The 18957-nt window shown below is 41.9% G+C and overlaps 1 protein-coding gene across 1 annotated transcript; it reads right to left on the bottom strand.

Moving 5' to 3' along the window:
* Positions 1–824: 824 nt before the first annotated feature.
* LOC113247882 (amine sulfotransferase-like) lies at positions 825–18297 on the bottom strand. The gene is made up of 6 exons (XM_026489223.4): positions 18156–18297; positions 11285–11493; positions 6702–6825; positions 5610–5704; positions 3441–3624; positions 825–1672 (listed from the first exon to the last, which is right to left on the bottom strand). Exons 1-6 carry the CDS (start codon positions 18295–18297, stop codon positions 1494–1496), a joined length of 933 nt encoding a protein of 310 aa, XP_026345008.2. The 3' UTR covers positions 825–1493.
* Positions 18298–18957: the final 660 nt, after the last annotated feature.

Below are 18957 nucleotides of genomic sequence, written 5' to 3'. Positions count from 1 at the left end.
GCTAATCATAAAGGAGATGATGCATATGCAATACTAAAGGCAATATCACGTATACAGAAGGTGCCAATATTTATTTACTTTCAAGCACAAGATTTCCTTCCCTCTACCCCATGCAAACCATAGTTTGAGAAGAAATAAGGAGAAAGGAGGAGAAAAGGAAGGTCTCCCTCCAGACATGTGTCCCCTCCTAAGCCCACGGCTGTGGAAGTTACGAGCCCTTGGAAGAAAGGCAGGAAGTGGTGGACCAGGAGCAGCCCTGGGAGATGAGAAAGGCTCTCCCAACGCAAGGATCAGGGCCCTTCATATCCTGTGTAAAGCTGCAGCTCAGGAAAGAAGTTAGGTGTGTTTCTCGGGAAGGACAAACAGAGCGAGGGGCCGATTGAAGTACAGGCACGCGAGGCAGCCAGCAACCCCAAGCTGGGCACAAAGATACACCAGCGGGTCTGCACAGTCTGCTGGGTGGCAGCATCCGCAGCCCCACAGCCCTGCCCACACCACCTCCCCCGCTTCTACTCAGCCAGCCTTACCATCAGAAACCCAGGAGATGTGTGAGCCGGTCAAAGGCCAGGAGTTGCAATCAGCAGTTGGAAAATGTAACTCAAAAATATCCTCCCCCGCCCAGCTACACACAGCAAATAGGCCTGCTTAGGACAAACTCCACGAGAAATAAGCAAGGCTTATATAAGGCCCATGCATCTGTACCAAACGACAGGAAAGAAAACAAATTAACGGTGAGGGTACAATACCTCCGAATGGGAAGACTCCATTAGCGGTGATGTCAGTTTTCAAATGACTTTTTAAGAATAAAGCAATACTCGGCAACATTCCAACACAACTTGTCATGACAGTTTATTAACTTATTTTAGAGATTATGGCATGGTTGTGAGAAAGGAAAGTGTAACAGAAAAATACGTCATTTTGCCGAAGTCAGCTCATGTGAATGAGGTTGATTAGAACGAGATCACATCTCTCTGCATTTATGTAAATGCCTATTTATTCGATAAATGGTCTTGGGCCAATTTGTTATGTGTTAGAGAAAAAGAGTTTTCTTACAACATAAGATAAAGATATGGTTTATGAACGCATGACAATACTCGTGATCGCAACACTCAAAGTTAAGCACAAAACCTAGAAGCCGTAAAATGAAAGGTTGACTTGCTACCTAAAAATTAAAATCCTACATATGAAGAAAGACCGTAAGTACCTTTCTTATAAATGACAAGGTTTCTATTATAAGATGTTAAATTGATCACATGTTATGACCTCCTTTTTGGCCCAAGACCTTTGGAATTTCCGGACATAAAATAAAAAACGGTTCCCTAATTATATGCCAAAGCAAAGCGAGGAACTCTCTCCTGAACAGAAGCGGAGGAACCCCAGCGAATGGAGACCAGGCCGGAGGCAGCAAATGAGGTAAAGGTGGCCTGTTCATAGTTACTAATCACTGAGGCTTTTCTGGAATGATTCGATGAGAATCAAAGAAAGTGCACAATTCAATGTACTTCCTCCCGAACGTGCTTTCTCAAATTCTTTGTGCCTTGCTCGGCATTCTGGTCTTCGTTCACGTCCCAGATGAACTTCAGCGGGAAATCTTTCATTTCCCTTTGGAAAATCTTGTCAAAACTTTCATTCTGCTCAACAGTCATGTGACTTTTCCAGTCTCCAATGGTACCTGGGAGGAAAAACAAGGAAATCGTGTCAATGAAGATTCTGTGAAGAGGGGGCCTGATGCCTTCGTGTTGTTGGGAGGAACATGTTTTGCACTTTCGCTTTTCTTCCCCTCAGGCCCGCACTGGCTCCTGCATGTGGCCACCACACTTCAGTCTCCCACCTCCTGGCAGGGGGCAAGCTCATCCTCGTAATTAGGCTATCGTTGAAGATAATTAGCCCAATGTCCCAGCTGGCAGCCACCTGGAAAAGAAGAAAACTCTGGCAACTTGTCTACTATTGCATTCCAGGCTAGCACGGGCTCTGGTAGTTTACAGAAGTCCTTTAAAATTTCCGTAAAACCCGATATCGGTGAGTTCACATTTACTGATGAGGACATGGGTGCTCAGAGAGACTTTTAGAATGTCGCCCAAGGTCATACAGTTTGGAATGGCTCACCTGTAATTATTCCCTTTACCCACTCTAGCTTTACAACTGTGTTACTTTAAACCTCGGGACACGGAGTCCTGATGACAAACAGAGGCTGACAGAGGAGGGGCAAGAAAAGAAACGCTGATCTTAAAACACACTGAACCGTAAGCAAATAACTGAAACAAACAGAAACACTAAGGAGACTGGAACACGAAGCCCCCCAGTGCAGGTGCGCTAAGGCCGCTCCAACGACGTCCCGGTAGGTCTCGCCTAAGAGAGGGGGGCGTGTGTGCGCGCTAGAAACGTATGGGGATGGGCTTCACTTCCACAGGCGATTCGGCTCCTGCTAGTTTTCCTCTTAGCCATTTCAGTCTGTCATTTTCAGGGGTGTTAAAGACATGGGAACAGAGACCACTTTCTTTTTTCAAAGAGAAACAATTTGCAGGTGCAAGGACAACGGCGGTTGAGAAGGGCCTCAGCATCTGCAACACGATAGGGCTGCGGGCACCACGGGAAGGCAAGCCCCCACCTCAGGTGGGCTCCCAGGTACCAGTGTTGCCTATTTTTGAATTGGACAGGTAAAGACATATGAAGAGACTAAGTGAAGGAAATACTAATATTTCTTGCTACTTAACATAGAGGCATAAAACTCTTTTGAGTGCAAAATTTATGTCTCTAATTCTGTATTATAGATTTTCCATGTATTAAGTTAGAACGTCATAAAATATAATTTATAGTGATTGTATAAAATTAAAAAATATTTTAACATGTTCAAATTTATCAGTTATATAAGGAGTCATTCATTTAAAATCTCACTTACCAGAGGTATGATATACTGAGATAAGTGAGACGTTCCTATACATTTTTGTGATGTAAGAATCTGGTTCACTAGAGGACACATGATAGTCCTGCCCAAGAACAAAAGGACAGCGAATGTGTGTTCTTAATTCAGCCCTGGCGGAGGTTTAGGGTAAATCTCAGAGATGGAAGAGCGGCCAGTGATGGCCAGCAGACCCATCATTACCTCACCATCACGTGCTGAGCCCATGCTAATGAGGGGAAGCCGTCTAACAGTAACTGAACATCCATTTTGTGGCAGACATTGTGCTAGGCATCGGTAGATTTTCAGGGGGCCATGGAGAAGACCTTGTGATTGTAGGTTACTCATCAGATTCATTCAGGGAGCAAATTAAATAGTCTCTTGAAGAGCACCAAGAAGAAATCATAGAAAATCATCTGTCTAGAGAAATGAACAGGCCCATGAGGGCTCTATGTTAGGAAAGTCCACCAGCAAGCTTAGAAGCTACACTCTGGTCCATTGATACCACAGGGCGACATGGCCACTCACTGTTCAACCTCACCTTTGCGAAGGAAATGACCTTTTACATTTGTCCCATATGCAGTGGTTATTATTTTGTCATAATTTGCCAGTGGGTCATACTTCATGTTCTCAAATGTGGCCTGTCTCACAACGGTATCCATATCCTCCTCACTCAGTTCTTTCCCCAGAAACTTGCAGATTTTTAACACAGAACCTCTGAGATCCTGAAATAAATCAGAGTATGATAAATTATGCACATTATAAGAAAGAAAACTTACACAAACGTCACAGCTAAGTATCATTATGGGAGTGAAAAACATAGGTGCTTATGCTGGCTGGAAAAATGGACTTGGACCATGAGAAATGACTTACTTAGTCCTTCTTGGTAAATGAATCTTCCACTCTGCACTGTTTTAGAGCACGTCTGGGTTCATTTAGGAACACTCATATTTCATTTTATCTGTGTTAACTCAGCAAGTATTTGGGGAGTAGGTAGTGTATGTCAGACACTGCCCGTGTCATGGTGCAAGGGAACAGAGGCACAACAGGGAATCAGAGCTGGGAATTCAGTACACAAAGCTATGGGCAGAGAGTAATTGTGTAACAGAATTCAGAGAAAGTCTCAACAAAGATGACAAATTTGTTCTGGGAATTAAAGCCAAAACAGGAATTTTCTAGCTAGCCAAACTGAAGGTATGGAGTCCGGACAAAAGAAAGAATATATGCAGTGTTGGGGTTGCATGGAAGGTGTGAGATGCCAGGTCACAGGACTATCAGAATTTGAGTTTCTCACGGGAGCTTTACAAGCACACACCTGGGATGAGGAGGAAGGGAGATGAGGCCGGAGGCAATGGAGAGGCCATATTGTGAGTAAGGTTACAAGGCCAGCCACATACCCAAATCTCTCTTTGGTAGGTGATACGGACTCAACGAGAGAGTCTAGGCTTGGTGTCATGAGCTTGGGGCAGGTGTAACAGAAACTGGTGACAAATACTCAGCAGGCGGCAGCCCTTAGGCTTGCCTGCCTTTCAGATCTTTCTCTTCTTTCCTGCTTAGAGATCCCTGGGGGTGTTCTGACAGCAGTGCCCAGCCCCCTTCCAGTAATGAGCCTGATTGATCCAAGATCCTCATGGCAATCCCATTGTCCTCTACAAGACACTCATCCAGGGTGGTCGCATGACCCAATTTTGTTATCGAAACAGAAAGAGGAAGTCAAACAGAAGTTTAAAAGAGTGATTTTCCGGGGCGCCTGGGTGGCACAGCGGTTAAGCATCTGCCTTCGGCTCAGGGCATGATCCCGGCGTTATGGGATCGAGCCCCACATCAGGCTCCTCCGCTATGAGCCTGCTTCTTCCTCTCCCACTCCCCCTGCTTGTGTTCCCTCTCTCGCTGGCTGTCTCTATCTCTGTCGAATAAATAAATAAAATCTTAAAAAAAAAAAAGAGTGATTTTCCTAGAGGATAGGTGGGAGCAAAGCAAGGCAAGAAAGCCCTTCTTCTCCCACTTCCCTCTCTTTCTGCCATACATGCTGTTATCTGAGGACATGACTCTGGAGCTACACCAACCAATCTGCTACTATGAGGGGAGACATCGTTGCCACCCTAAATATGATAGGAAAGCAAGACAGAAAATGCTTAGGACATTCATGACAGCTTGAGCTGCCACAACCAACACCAGCCTGCTTCTGAGATCCAGTCAACAAGCAATTGAAGTCCTTCTGTTTTAAGGCATTTGTAGTAGACTATACTGGGACCTGGATTCTTTCTAATCATACACAGACATTTTCATTTAATTTTTCTCGCAGTGCTTAACCATACACAGTACAGATAAGATTAAAATTTCCCATGAGCTGCATCCCAGAATGATGAAGATAACATCAAGAATGTTACTAGAATCAATAATGCAGAAAATAGATGAAAGAGTGACCAATAATCTGGCTCACGATAATCAAACATGTGCATGCCCCCAGAGATAAATAGACAATGCCTCACACACAGGCAGTGTTTGAAAACAAAGCTCCAGTTAATTAATTGTAAATGAAAGCCTGGTAAACGAAGTGCAGGCGTGATTTAAGAAAAATGTCTCCCGTACACTTAACCTGGGATCTCAAATTTGATATCGGTTTTGGGTGTTCTACACACGAACCATCATTTCATTCGGCCAGGCTGCCTCACGGCTGCCGTGAAGTCACTCATGTCATGTTTCTCACCTGCTTCATCTCCTCATACGTCATGAACTGAATGTTGAAGAGGCTTCTGTGTTCATACCACCCTTTGATGTGGTCAAACCAAAGGCTTCCTAACACTGTGGGAAAAACAGATACATCGTTCAGTAACTATGTTGAACAGGTTGAAAATAAGCTGCGGTTGTAGGAAGTGCAGGAATCTTTAGTAACAAAGAGGGAAGATGAAGTCTGCTGCTAGATTTCAGATTTCCCCCAGCACCTGCTTATGGGAGAACTACCCACCTTCCCCTAGGAAACTATTACGTAAACTCAAGGAGCAATTGGTCATACAGACAGAAAATCATCTTCGCACGGGGAGAGGAAAACCGCAACCGGAAAACAGAGCCCTCTCCTTTTCGCTCCTCCCCCTGTGCCCAAAGACACAGAGAGCTGTTTCCCCGCTGCGTGCAGCATAAAGGCTTCCTGATGAGTCACTAGAGCTCTGCCCAGAGACCAATGTTAGATAACTCTCCTGTTCCAGATCATCCAGCATTGCTCCGGCTCAACCGGCCACGCTGGCTCCTCAGAAAAGAATGCAGGGGCACCTGGCTGGCTCCTAGGACAGAGGATGCAATGCTTGACCTCGGGGTTGTCAGTTCAAGTCCCACATGGGGCATAAAGATTACTTAAAAAATAAGTAAACATTTAATTAAAAAAAATTTTTTTTTAAAAAAGAAAGGAATGTGGAACAGAACGTTGTCAGCTAGAGCTCCTGGGAGGCGCCCTGTGCAACATGCAGTGCAAAGCTCCAATCCTGTGATCTAAATTGAGATTCTTCTCTCGGAGCAAGAAGAGACCACAGTACGCTCATGAAACCCCTTTTTCATGGTTAGATGTAAAGACTTTCTGGTGATACAACTGTAACTCCACAGTCTCCTGGCAGGGCGCAGGAGTAAGCAAAATGTGTACCGGTGGCAGGTCATGGTCATCCAAGACAACCCTACCAACTGGCTTGATACATTGTTTACTGACCCCTGTTCGACTTTGTTTCGTCATCCTCTCTCTGCCAAATTCACTAAGCTGAAGAATTTACCACAGGACAGCAAACGTATTACTTATGCTATGAATTTTAGTTACCTCTTCCTTCGAGAAATAGTTTCATGAATTCCTCAAAGGTACTTGTAAATTGTAACTTCACATTCTTTTCAAAGTGAAAATTTGAGCACATAACATCCTTAGGGTTTCTGTATACATAAATAATCTGGAAAGAAAGGAAGTATTCATTATTTCTGATGCTTTCATTCTCTCATATTTTTACCTAATATCTTCCAATCGGATGAAGCCTATCATTTTAACTTTACACTTTCCTAATCATGTCATGTTTATACTCAGCGCTCTTTGTATTTTGGGTTTCCCCTTCTCAGCAATGCCTCTCCCTTTATGATTGGCCTAGTGACTATCAATTATTCCTCAAGACACACCTCACACCGTACCTCTTCTGAACTCACCCTGACAGAGAGCAACAATAGTCTCTTGTCCCTACATGAACAAGCTAATACATGTGAAAATAAAATTGTATAACAATAAGAAAAACTAAGATATTTTCAAATCATCTCAGAAAATTTAGAGTGTGTTTTTCATCCTTCAGCCAGTGGTTTACATAGTTCTTATTTACATATCTTCATAGTGTAAAGTACATGTACTTTGCATACAGAAGTTACTTCAGTATTTTTTGCATTGAAGGAGTACAGGATTCATTTTTTAAATTGTTTATTATAACCAATCGCAAGACATACTTTCATAAAACAGCTAAGCAACCCAATGACTATTTTAATGTCATCATTCTAAAATATTCTAAAATATCATCAATCTCTGTCCAACCCACATGTAAGTGGCTTATTCGCTGTGTATACAGAATATTCAGGGGCCCTGAATGAAACCTAAGGCTTGTATCTTCATTGTGAAATGGCATGTACATATTTTGTAACTCCTTTGGAAGCATCTAGGTTCATTATAGGAAAGCTTTCATTCACCTACTGCCTCCCTGCACATTGCCTGAAGCCAACCCTTAAGCTAGGAGATAAGAAGATGGATGTCAGTCCTGAGTGGCCCCTTAAAATGGAGCCCTTCAGCCATGGGATTCACCTGATGTCAACAAAGTGGCTGATAATGTCAAACAACAGTCAGCAGTGCTTGACATGGCCATAATGAAATAAAAGATCCTTCTAAACGTGAAGCAGGAAGTTCTTTTCCTTCCCTTGCTGCCACTCTTCACGTCTCCTGCTTTGGCTTTGAGAACGGCTTCTTGTCATTAATCCATATGCTTATAGAAGTAAAAAGTGACATAGGCACAATGGTATAATTGAGTCACTTGTGCCACATGTCCTGATCCTAACGCTCTTAGGCAGAAAATGATACATTCGTTAATACAGGGAACCTGGGAAGAGGAGTGGTTTGAAGATAAAATCAAAATGCCATTTGGATATTTGAGTCCCATATTTGGATAATAAAGTCCATAGAGATATTTGAGATCTCTATAGACATAATATAGGAAATATTAAATAGACAGTTTATAGCAGTCTAGAATTAAAGGGAGAAATCAACTACATATGCATAGTATTTAAAGTTAAGTGGTTAGGTAATATACAATAGGGATTCACATCAGAGGGAGAAGAGAAGGCCAGACCAAACACCCGGGAATCATCAGCTCTCAGAGGTTAGATAGAGAAGGACAAGCCAGTGAGGAGGAAGGAGCAGTGTCCCAGAAAGCCGTGTATAAGGTAGAGAAAACCTCAAATAACACTTCATCAACAGCAGAGGTATCACCTTTTCTCACAAAACACCAAGGCCCAAGATGAGAGTGCAACAGGTTAGGTTAACTCATCATCTCGATGTTGTCAAGGACTTAGAGTCTCTCACTTTTCTACTCTGACATGTTCACCCTACTCCACATGCCAGATGGCTACCACTTTTCATCCCTCTGGTCTCTTTAAAGAGTGAAGAAACTTTTTGTGAGAAGACATGGAAGAAACGTCTTCCCTTGAGTCGTTGCTCATAAGCATGTCCCTTACCTGTGCCTGAATAAATCACTGCAAGCCACCTGGCACCAAACCCTGGACTTGGACCAACCCAATGGTACCCCTCTCTCCACCCAGGGATGAAATTGTCAAACCAGAAGCACATAAAGGATACAAATCCAAGCACACTGGGAGTTCTGATGACATGAAATATGAGGAGAGGGAACGGTCGTTGGGTCGGAATCCATCAGTATCTGTTCTAGGTGTCCACTGAGACAGGATGAAAACCAGGAACGTGGTGGTGTCTGGCCACTGGTAGGCCAACAAAAATGATAAGAAACGATTCTTGCATTTTGAAAATTTTAAAAAATAAGTGACTTTGACATTCAGGATTCAATGAAAGAGTGGAGACTGAAGCTAAATTCTTTTAAGAAGTTTACCTCGAACAGGAAATGAAGGGGAGTAGCTGAAAATTGGAATGGAGCAAGAGAAATTTTGTTTTACTATAAAAATGTGCCACATGAAAACTTGGTTATGGGCCAAATGGAATGATCCTGTAATCACAAGAAAATTGGAGACGAACGAAAAAAAGAAATTATATTGCTCAAGCAAATTCTTTGAGAATAGAACAAGTTTCTCAACAGTGGCACCAAGGACTTTTCCCCCAGATAATCTGTTATGGGGGTGACCTTGAGCATAAAAGGGCATTTAACAGCATCCTGGGCCTCAAACTAATAAAGACCAGCAGCATCACTGCCCTAGCCCACACTGCTCCAAATATTCCAAATATCCTGTGGGGGAAAAGTCTCTCCCCTTTGTGAAACAGTGGGGTAGATAAAAGGAATCCAAAAAGGGGTCCAAACCATGAGTGGAGGGGCAGATACGTAATGAGAACACAAATGGTCAACACATCGCACTTCTCTTCTTAAGGAGGGAAGGCAGTGCACGGAGGTTTTGGCTGTGGAGGTCATTGAGTGGAAATGGTTTCTTAGCAGCTACTTACTGGGATAGGTGGAGCAGAATGCTATTGAGTTTTGAGAAGACAGAAGACAAGAGCAAACAGTCATTTTGGAAAGGGGGGGGAAGCAACACATTTAAACAGTAAAATTTGAGAATTGAGGCCATAAAAGTAAAGAGAGGATACAACTTTTAAGTGTATTGTTTTTTTCTTACCACACCACCAGATTCATGAGCACAGGGACAAACATACAATTATTGGGTTTCACCAGAATTAGGGGTTGGCAACTGAGCATAAAGAATTGAATGGAGCAAGGGAATTTAGACAAAAGGGACTTGAATGTAAAATATGGAACCATTGGTGGATGAGGAGAAATTGAAGATATGCATAAGAGAGAGACAGTGGAGAAGTGGAGGGGGAGGGGACTGGAGATCTGAATGTGGTGACAGGTCACTGCAAGGGACACCTGAAAGGAGTGGGAGGAAAAGGAGGCAGCCCTCAGAGAACAAGGTGCTTGAGTCAGGATTCAAGTTAGGGCAATTGCTGGTGATCCCCTTGTTCATTCCCTCAACTCCACTACCTGCTGGACACTGTTCTGTGCAGTGCGAACTCCACCTCTTTCATGGTTTACACTCTGGCCAGAAACGGACAAAAAATAAACAGGTAAGTATGTATTACATCAGATGGTAAATGGTATCACAGGTAAAGGCAGGCTTATAACACGTTATGAACTCCAGAGGTTGTGGAGGAGAAGGCCGCTGGAGGTGAAGTCCACGCTGAGAGGTCTGGCAGGGCTAGGGGTATGGGACGCCAGTGCAGAGCCTGAGGGGTCAATGTGAAGGAGGCAATCCTGCACTTGCATGACCCCGAGAATGAGTGCCTCCTTCCCGTTGACCCCTCTGGTGCAGTTTGGCTCACCCTTGACTGGTGCTGCCAGAAGACCATTCACATCAACTTTGAAATCATCCCATGAGCGACGGGAGTAGAGGTAGAGAGGGGTAATGAGTCAAGAGCTGAAATTATCATTGGGTGGAGGTGACTGATCCAGGCAGAGGAAGAGAAAATCCCTCAGTAGAGATGAATGATTTGCTCTGAGGTTCCCTTGGAATTCCAAGGAACTAGGTACATTTGAAGAGAAAGTAAGCAAAACAGGTAAAGTGTGAAAAGAAAGCAGGGAGGGCACGCAGAGCAAAGAAGAAGGAATTGCTAGCATTTTATATATACTTGCTGATACAGCTGATGCAAAAATGAAAGAATATATATTATATATTATACTATAACACACTCTATAAAGTAAATTAAATGCACACATATATACTCTTTCATTTTTTTAATGGCTGCATTATTTGTATAATCAGGAAACAAAGGGTACAGGATACAAATCAGATAGTATAAGATAAGAACACAGATGGCTATTGAAAATTAAAGTGAAGGGGCCCTGGGTGGCTTGGTCTGTTTAGCACCCGCCTTCAGCCCAGGTCATGATCCCAGGGTCCTGGGTTTGAGCCCCACATCAGGGTCCCTGCTCAGCTGGGAGCCTGCTTCTCCCTCTGCCTGCTGTTCCCCCTGCTCATGCTCTCTCTCTCTCTCAAATAAATAAAGTCTTAAAAAAAGACAAGAAAATTAAAGTGTGTAAAATGCCACATTTGCAAACAGCTGGATGAGTGCACAGTGTGGACGTCATGAAATGAGAGGAATCATGAAAAAGAGCAGTTATCTGTCAGCAGTCAGAGTGTATTTCCTACTTTGGCTCTTTTGTTCTTCAGCCCCCTTGGAACCAAGTAGTATGAGAGGTGGGTAGAGAAGAGACGAGGAGATGGTCTTTTCCCAAAATCTATTTTCTGAAAGTTGTACTCAAAGAAGGGGACTCTAGTCACGGTTTCCAGTTTCCCAGTGCCTTCGCGGTGTTCCTCAAAATAAATCAGACTTAATAACTGCTGCAACCAGATAGTTCCTGTAAAAGAAATAATTCTGTCTTCAGTGATGCACAAATTCCTCCAGAATAGATATACATGTGTCGTCAGTTTTTTAGTCAGTGTTTGTTACTATAATAAGTACAACAGTAATTTCACCTGAGTGGAATTTTCAATATATCTAAAGTGCAGTACGGGTGAGAGAAAACAGACATGGCCTTTCTTTTTCTGTTTCAGGAGATGCTGCATTTGAAACTCCGTGGGCATTTGTCCCACAAATTTATTTTTGACTCTTCTGTGTTTTCCTCTGCTTCATATATGGGACTTCTAAATGATCTTCAATGCCTGCCTCTCTATTTCCTTTCCCAACCCCACTCCTAGACCATGAGCCAAAATAAGCAAAGAAAAAAGGAATTCCACTGAAGGAGGCACTTTCTGTCTTTCCCCCCATTCCCATGTTTCCTTCTGTGCCCATGATGTCCGCTTAAGGAAACAGCGTTCAGTGTAAATCCCTAAAGGAGATCCTGGGACACCCACACGGAGATAGGAAAGGAAAGATGATGCCTAAAGTTGGACCTGTCCCTTTAAGTGGGATGTGACAAATTCTTACAATGACTATTTCACCTAATTCTGTTTAGAGTGGATATTTGTCACAAAATATGTGGGTGTAATTGCCTGGTTTGGTTTGCTTACACTTCATGTGCACCCTTCATATACGGGACTATTAAGTTTAAAACACACCTTCTATAAAGGTCATGCTTCTGACATATCCAGGCAATGCTTTAAAAAGACTTAAACCAAGCATGAGAGACTATGGACTATGAGAAACAAACTGAGGGCCTCAGAGGGGAGGGGGGTGGGGGAATGGGATAGACTGGTGATGGGTAGTAAGGAGGGCATGTATTGCATGGTGCACTGGGTGTTATACACAACTAATGAATCATCGAACTTTACATAAAAAACCAGGGATGTACTGTATGGTGACTAACATAATATAATAAAAAAAAACATTAAAATAAAGAATACAACAATAAAAAAATAAATAAATAAAATAAAAAGACTTAACCCAGCAAAATTCAGAGATCCAAAAAGATTCAAATCAACTTTTTTTTTTTAAGGTTTTATTTATTTATTTGACAGAGAGCGAGACATCCAGCAAGAGAGGGAACACAAGCAGGGGAAGTGGGAGAGGAAGAAGCAGGCTCCCAGCAGAGCAGGGAGCCCGATGCGGGGCTCGATCCCAGGACCCTAGGATCATGACCTGAGCCGAAGCCAGATGCCTAATGACTGAGCCACCCAGGCGCCCCCAAATCAACTTCTGAAATGAGAAAACCCACTGGCCCCTCATCAATTCCCATCCTAGGCTTCCTTCCTGAGAGCACCCCATCACCCATGCTAAGTAGCAGCACCCAGTGAGCAAGATCATTGTTGGGCACACACCCCTTGCTGCCAGGTGCAGGTGGTGTGCCCCCTATCCGGTCCTCCCAGTACCTTAATATTGGTGGTTTTAGTCCTCCAGTGTTGCCCAAGGAAGACAAAGGCACATAGGTCTACGTGTTACCACAGCTGGAGCTCACACTCAATAAAAACTCTCTGTTAGGAAGCTCTAAAAGGCTTTCTTACATCCTTTCACCTTTCCCAGATAACAGACACTGCTTCTGCAGGAGGGATCATAGCTTCAGGGTGGCTGAGAAGTTATCTAACATGCCACAGTTCTGCAGAGACTAAGAGAACACAAAAATCTCTGCAGAGATTCAAAAATTCAAATGTCTTCTGCTTCTTCTCCCACTCCTCTAAGATTTTATTTATTTATTTGAGAGAGAGAGAGAGAGAGAGAGAGAGAGAGTGAGACAGATCACGAGCAGAGGGGAAGGGTAGAGGGAGAAGCAGACTCTCCACTGAGAAGGGAGCAAGATGTGGGACTCAGTCACAGGGTCTTGGGATCATGACCTGAGCTGAAGGCAGACCCTTAACTGACTGAGCTACTCAGGCGCCCATCCCACTCCCCCTTTCACGCTATCCTTTTCTTTCTTTCTTTCTTTCCTTCTTTTTTCTTTCTTTCTTTCTTTCTTTCTTTCTTTCTTTCTTTCTTTCTTTCTTTCTTTCTTTCTCTCTCTCTCTCTTTCTTTCTTTTTCTTTCTTTCTTTCTTCTTTCTTTCTCTTTCTTCCTTTCTTTCCACCCTTCCTTCCTTCCTTCCTTCCTCCCTTCCTCCCTTCCTTTTCTTTCTTTCTTTCTTTTTCTTTCTTTCTTTCTTTCTTTCTTTCTTTCTTTCTTTCTTTCTTTCTTTCTCTCTCTCTCTCTCTCTCTTCCTTCCTTCCTTCCTTCCTTCCTTCCTTCCTTCCTTCCTTCCTTCCTTCCTTCTTCTTTCCCTATTTGATGGTCAGATGTTAGCACAATGGGATACTAAGCTTTTCCCTTCAGTTTGTGGTATATTAACACCACTGATTCAGTGTAGGCCCTCGCTGATCTGTTTATTCCTGCTTCCATCCTACCCCTACCCCCACCACAGACAAGCAGGCTTTGGGGTTTAAAATGCATTTTTTGCTGGAATGTGTTCTTATGAAATACGTATTGTTGTACGTGTTTGTATTTCAATCCACGGGCATCATTTCTGTTTGTCACTGTGCGCTGTGGTTTAACATTCATTTATATGCTACATCTGACCCACTGTGTCTAACAGATGCTGTCTCAGGGCGTGCATTTCCACATTGACCTGTCCGCTCTCCCCCACCGGACAACACAGCCCAAACACTGCAGTGTACGCCCTCACTCATGTTCTCTACGCACCTGCATGAGATTTTCTTGGGGGCAAATACGCAAGACAGGAATTGCCTGCTACATCTGGATTGCAGCTGTCCAGGGAGTGCCAGACTGCTCTCCAGAGCTCCTGCTACAAACTACTCTCTCAAGGGAAATATGTTAATGAATGCAGATTTCTGTGCACTCCATGTCAGCATTCAGTTATTCACCCCTCCAATGTTTGTCAGTCTAGTAAATGTAAATTAACATATCATTGTTTACCAGTTTGGGGGTGGGTTGTTGGTATTGGTGGAGGGTGGTTTTTTTTCCTGTACAGTTTCAGTTCATTTCTTTGGCTCTTTTTATACTCAGATTGCTGTCCCCTACCTGTGGATTTGTAGTCCTACTATGTTGCACATATTAATGAATTTTTAATTGGAGACATTGCAAATATTTCCTCTCTTTCTATCACCTATTATAGGGACATAACCAAGATAAAAAGCTTCTTCACAGTGAAGGAAACAATCAACAAAACTAAATGGCAACCTTCAGAATGGGAGAAGATATATGCAAATGGCATATCTGATAAAGGGTTAGTTTCTGAAATCTACAAAGAACTTATCTAACTCAACACCCAAAAAACAAATAATCCAGTTAAGAAATGGGCAGAAGAAATGAATAGACATTTTTCCAAAGAAGACATACAGACACATGAAAAGACGCTCAACATCACTCATCATCAGGGAAATACAAACCGAAACCACAATGAGATAACACCACACTCCTGTCAGAATGGGTGAAATTAACAACACAGGACGCGACACATGTTGGCGAGGATCCAGAGAAAGGGGAACCCTCTTGCACTGTTGGTGGGAATGCAAACTGGTGCAGCCACTCTGGAAAGCAGTATGGAGGTTCCTCAAAAAGTCAAAAATAGAGCTACCCTATGACTCAGCAATCGCACTACCAGCTATTTACCCAAAGGTACAAAATCCTGAAATAAAGGAATGCAAGCACCTCCATGTTGATAGCAGCATTATCAACAACAGCCCAATGGTGGAAAGGGCCCAAATGTCCATTGACTGATGAATGGATAAAGAAGATGAACAATGGAGTATACTCAGCCATCAAAAAGAATGAAATCTTGCCATTTGTAACGATGTGGATGGAGCTACAGAGTATTATGCTAAGCAAAAGAAGTCAGTCAGAGAAAGACAATATGATTTCACTCGTATTGTGGAATTTTAGAAGCAAAACAGATTAACAAAGAGGGGAAAAAAGAGAGAGGGAAACCATAAAACTCTCTTAACTACAGAGAACAAACTGTGGGGTTGAGGGCCGCTGGAGGAGAAGGGGGGGTGGGATAGGTTAAATGGGTGATGGGTACTAAGGAAGGCACTTGTGACGAGCACTAAGTGTTACGTGACGGGACGTCACTAAATTCTACTCCTGAAAGTAATATTTCTGTATGTTAACTAACTAGAATTTAAACTAAAGCATGAAATTAAAAAAAATACATCCAAAGAACCATCCACTGTTATCAAGTACTCTTTATTCCAGGGATACCAGGATGAGTCAATATCCGCAAATCAGGATGATATACCACATTAACAAAATGAACCATAACAACCTCATTATCATCCAGTAGATGCAGAAAAACCATCTGAGAACACTGAACATCCATTCATGATAAAAAATCTCAACAGAATGGGTGTGGAAGGAACCTATCTCAGCTTACAAAATGCCATTTATGACAAGCTCACAGCTATCATTCTACCCAATGGTAAACAACGGAAAGTAAGATCACAACCAGGATAAGGATGCCCATTCTCACTAGTTTTTGGGGAAACTTAGCCAGAGCAATGAGTCCAGAAAAAGAAACAAAACACATCCAGATTGGAAAGGAAGAATAAAATGGTCTCTATGTGCAGATGATAGTGAAATTATATACAGAAAGCCCTAAAGACTCTCTCAAAAATACTTTTCAGACTAATAAATGAATTCATTTGAATATTTAAGTTGCAGGATGTGAAATTAGGATACAAATATAAGCTGCATTTCTACACACTAACAACAAACTATGAGAAAGAGAAATTAAGAAACAGCCCATTTCTGGGGTGCCTGGGTGGCACAGCGGTTAAGCGTCTGCCTTCGGCTCAGGGCGTGATCCCGGCGTTCTGGGATCGAGCCCCACATCAGGCTCCTCCGCTGGGAGCCTGCTTCTTCCTCTCCCACTCCCCCTGCTTGTGTTCCCTCTCTCACTGGCTGTCTCTGACTCTGTCGAATAAATAAATAAAATCTTTTAAAAAAAAAGAAAGAAAGAAACAGCCCATTTCTGATAGCGTCAAAAAGAATAAAATATATAGGAATAAATGTAGTCAAGGAGGTAAAAGATTTGTGTGTTGAAAACAATAAGACACTGATAGAAAACACAAATAAATGAAAAGACATTCCATGCTTGTGGATTAGAAGAAGCACCATCATTAAAATGTCCATTCTACACAAAGCAATCTACAGATTCAATGCAATCCCTGTCAACATTACAATGGCATTTTTCACAGAAGTAGAACAAACCATTCTAAAATTTGTTTGTAAGCATTCAAGACTCCAAATAGACAAAGCAATCTTGAGAAAAGAGAACAAAGCCTGAGGCATTACACTTCTAGGTTTCAAATAATATTACAAAGTTATAATAATCAAAACAGTATGGTATTGACATAAAAAAGACACATTGATCAATGGGACAAAATAGAGAGCCCAGAAGTCAACCAACACATGTATGATCACTTAATTTGTGGCAGAGGAGCCCGGAATATACGATGGGGATAAATGGTGTTGGAAGAACTGGACAGCCACATGCAAAAGAATGAAACTGGACCACTCTCTTACACCATACACAAAAATTAACTCAAAACAGATTAAAGACTTGAATGTAAGACCTGGAGTATAAAACCCCATTGCAAAACATAGGTATAAGACGGTGCTCTTAGCAATGGCTTTTTGTTGGGAGTAGGACATGACACCATAAACAAATGCAAGAAAAGCAAAAATAAGCAACCAGGAGAACATCAGCTAAAAAGCTTCTGTACAACATGTGGGAACAGACAGTGGAAAAGGGTGAAAATGAGATAGAAAATATTTGTAAATCATTTTTCAAACAACGGGTTAATATCAAAATATATCAAGAACTCATACAACACAAAAGCAAAAATAACAAAACCCAATTAAAACATGGGCAAAGGTTGTGAATAGACATGCATGTACATATACACACACAAATATGAACATATGTGTTATTCACATGTCTATATGTTCCAGTCTGATTTGAGTGCTATAACAAAAGATGACCCAAATAATTGGGGATCGTTACATATTATGATAATTAGTATAAGTTATTTTTCCTCCTTTTCATGCACTTGGTTATTAAATACAACTTCAACTCTATGTCCAAGTAGCTGCCTAAATGGTAAATAATTATGCATCATTTCCCAGCCCACTTTAGGAACTTAGTGTTTGATAGGGTGTCTTCAATATATCTACTTCAATATTTTCTCCATTTCCTTGTCCACATCAAAAATAACTTCTAGGAACACCTGGATGACTCAGTCAGTTAAGTGTCTGCCTTCGGCTCAGGTCATGATCCCAGGGTCCCGGGATCGAGTCCTGCATCAGACTCCCTGCTCAGGAGGGAGCCTGCTTCTCCCTCTGCCTGCCGCTCCCTCTTCTTGTCCTCTCTCTCTCTCTCTCTGACAAATAAATAAATAGATAGTCTTAAAAAAACCCAGCAACTTCTAACTACATTGTAAAAGACCTGTTTCATAAGATATTAAATTCAGTTGACACTATAATCTCCAATAGATCATGTGTATATGTCCCTATAGAATACTACTAAAAAGACAGAGTTCCCACATTATAAAAGCATCATTTTATTTCTTAGATGAGCTATTAGAATACAGAACTCACCAGACTTGGGGTATGTGACTATGAAGACATCATCTTCTCTGATTTCAAAATCTTCTAAATTTTCTATAAAACCAATATCAACTGATAAACGATCAAAATAATACCCTTTTAATTTGAGCAAAAATCTGTCTGTGTCTTCCATATTTCAGTCACCTGCAAAGGAAAGACAAAATGATTTGAAAGAAATTTAGTAAAATTTTATGGTCTCTTCCCTTCTGTATCTTCAGTTGTTGGCCAAATACTGAGAGAAGAAACTGATAACCTTGTTTGCTTCGCAAACACTGAAAACTGCCTGGCACTGAAAGTACTATACTGGATTCTGGGTGTGTGGAGTTTGGTGCAATGACAGGATCAAGTTGTTCATGGGCTGGAGGTTAGGTTTACGTGTATATGTTCCATTTTTATAGCTACCGGGAAAATGGTTAAAAAATAATTTTTGTAGTTGCAAAAAAGATACTTTAATATATGCATATATATGCATATATATATACACTGAACATACAAGTTGGACTTGAACAGGCTTCAGAAACACTTGTCTCCCACCACTCCTTCATCACCTGGGCTTTTATCCCCCTGTAACTGAAGTACAATGTGTTAGCTTTTAGCAGGTTTCTACAAGCTTTTCTTTATTTACTTTCCGGGTGGGAGTTATCTATTCATAATATCTTTGGTAACTTCAAATTTTGTTTTATTTCTTAACATGCAACTTGTTTAGAATAATTGGGGTAGTACAAGCATGAATTAACAAACATAACTGTCTTCCAGAAGCCTGCCAAATTGCATGTGAGCAATTAAATCGTCT

This window comes from Ursus arctos, unplaced genomic scaffold, assembly GCF_023065955.2.
Source record: "Ursus arctos isolate Adak ecotype North America unplaced genomic scaffold, UrsArc2.0 scaffold_13, whole genome shotgun sequence".
In the NCBI taxonomy this organism is placed as follows: Eukaryota; Metazoa; Chordata; class Mammalia; order Carnivora; family Ursidae; genus Ursus; species Ursus arctos.
Note: the sequence above shows the minus strand (reverse complement) of the source record. Positions and strands in the feature narration are given on the sequence as shown.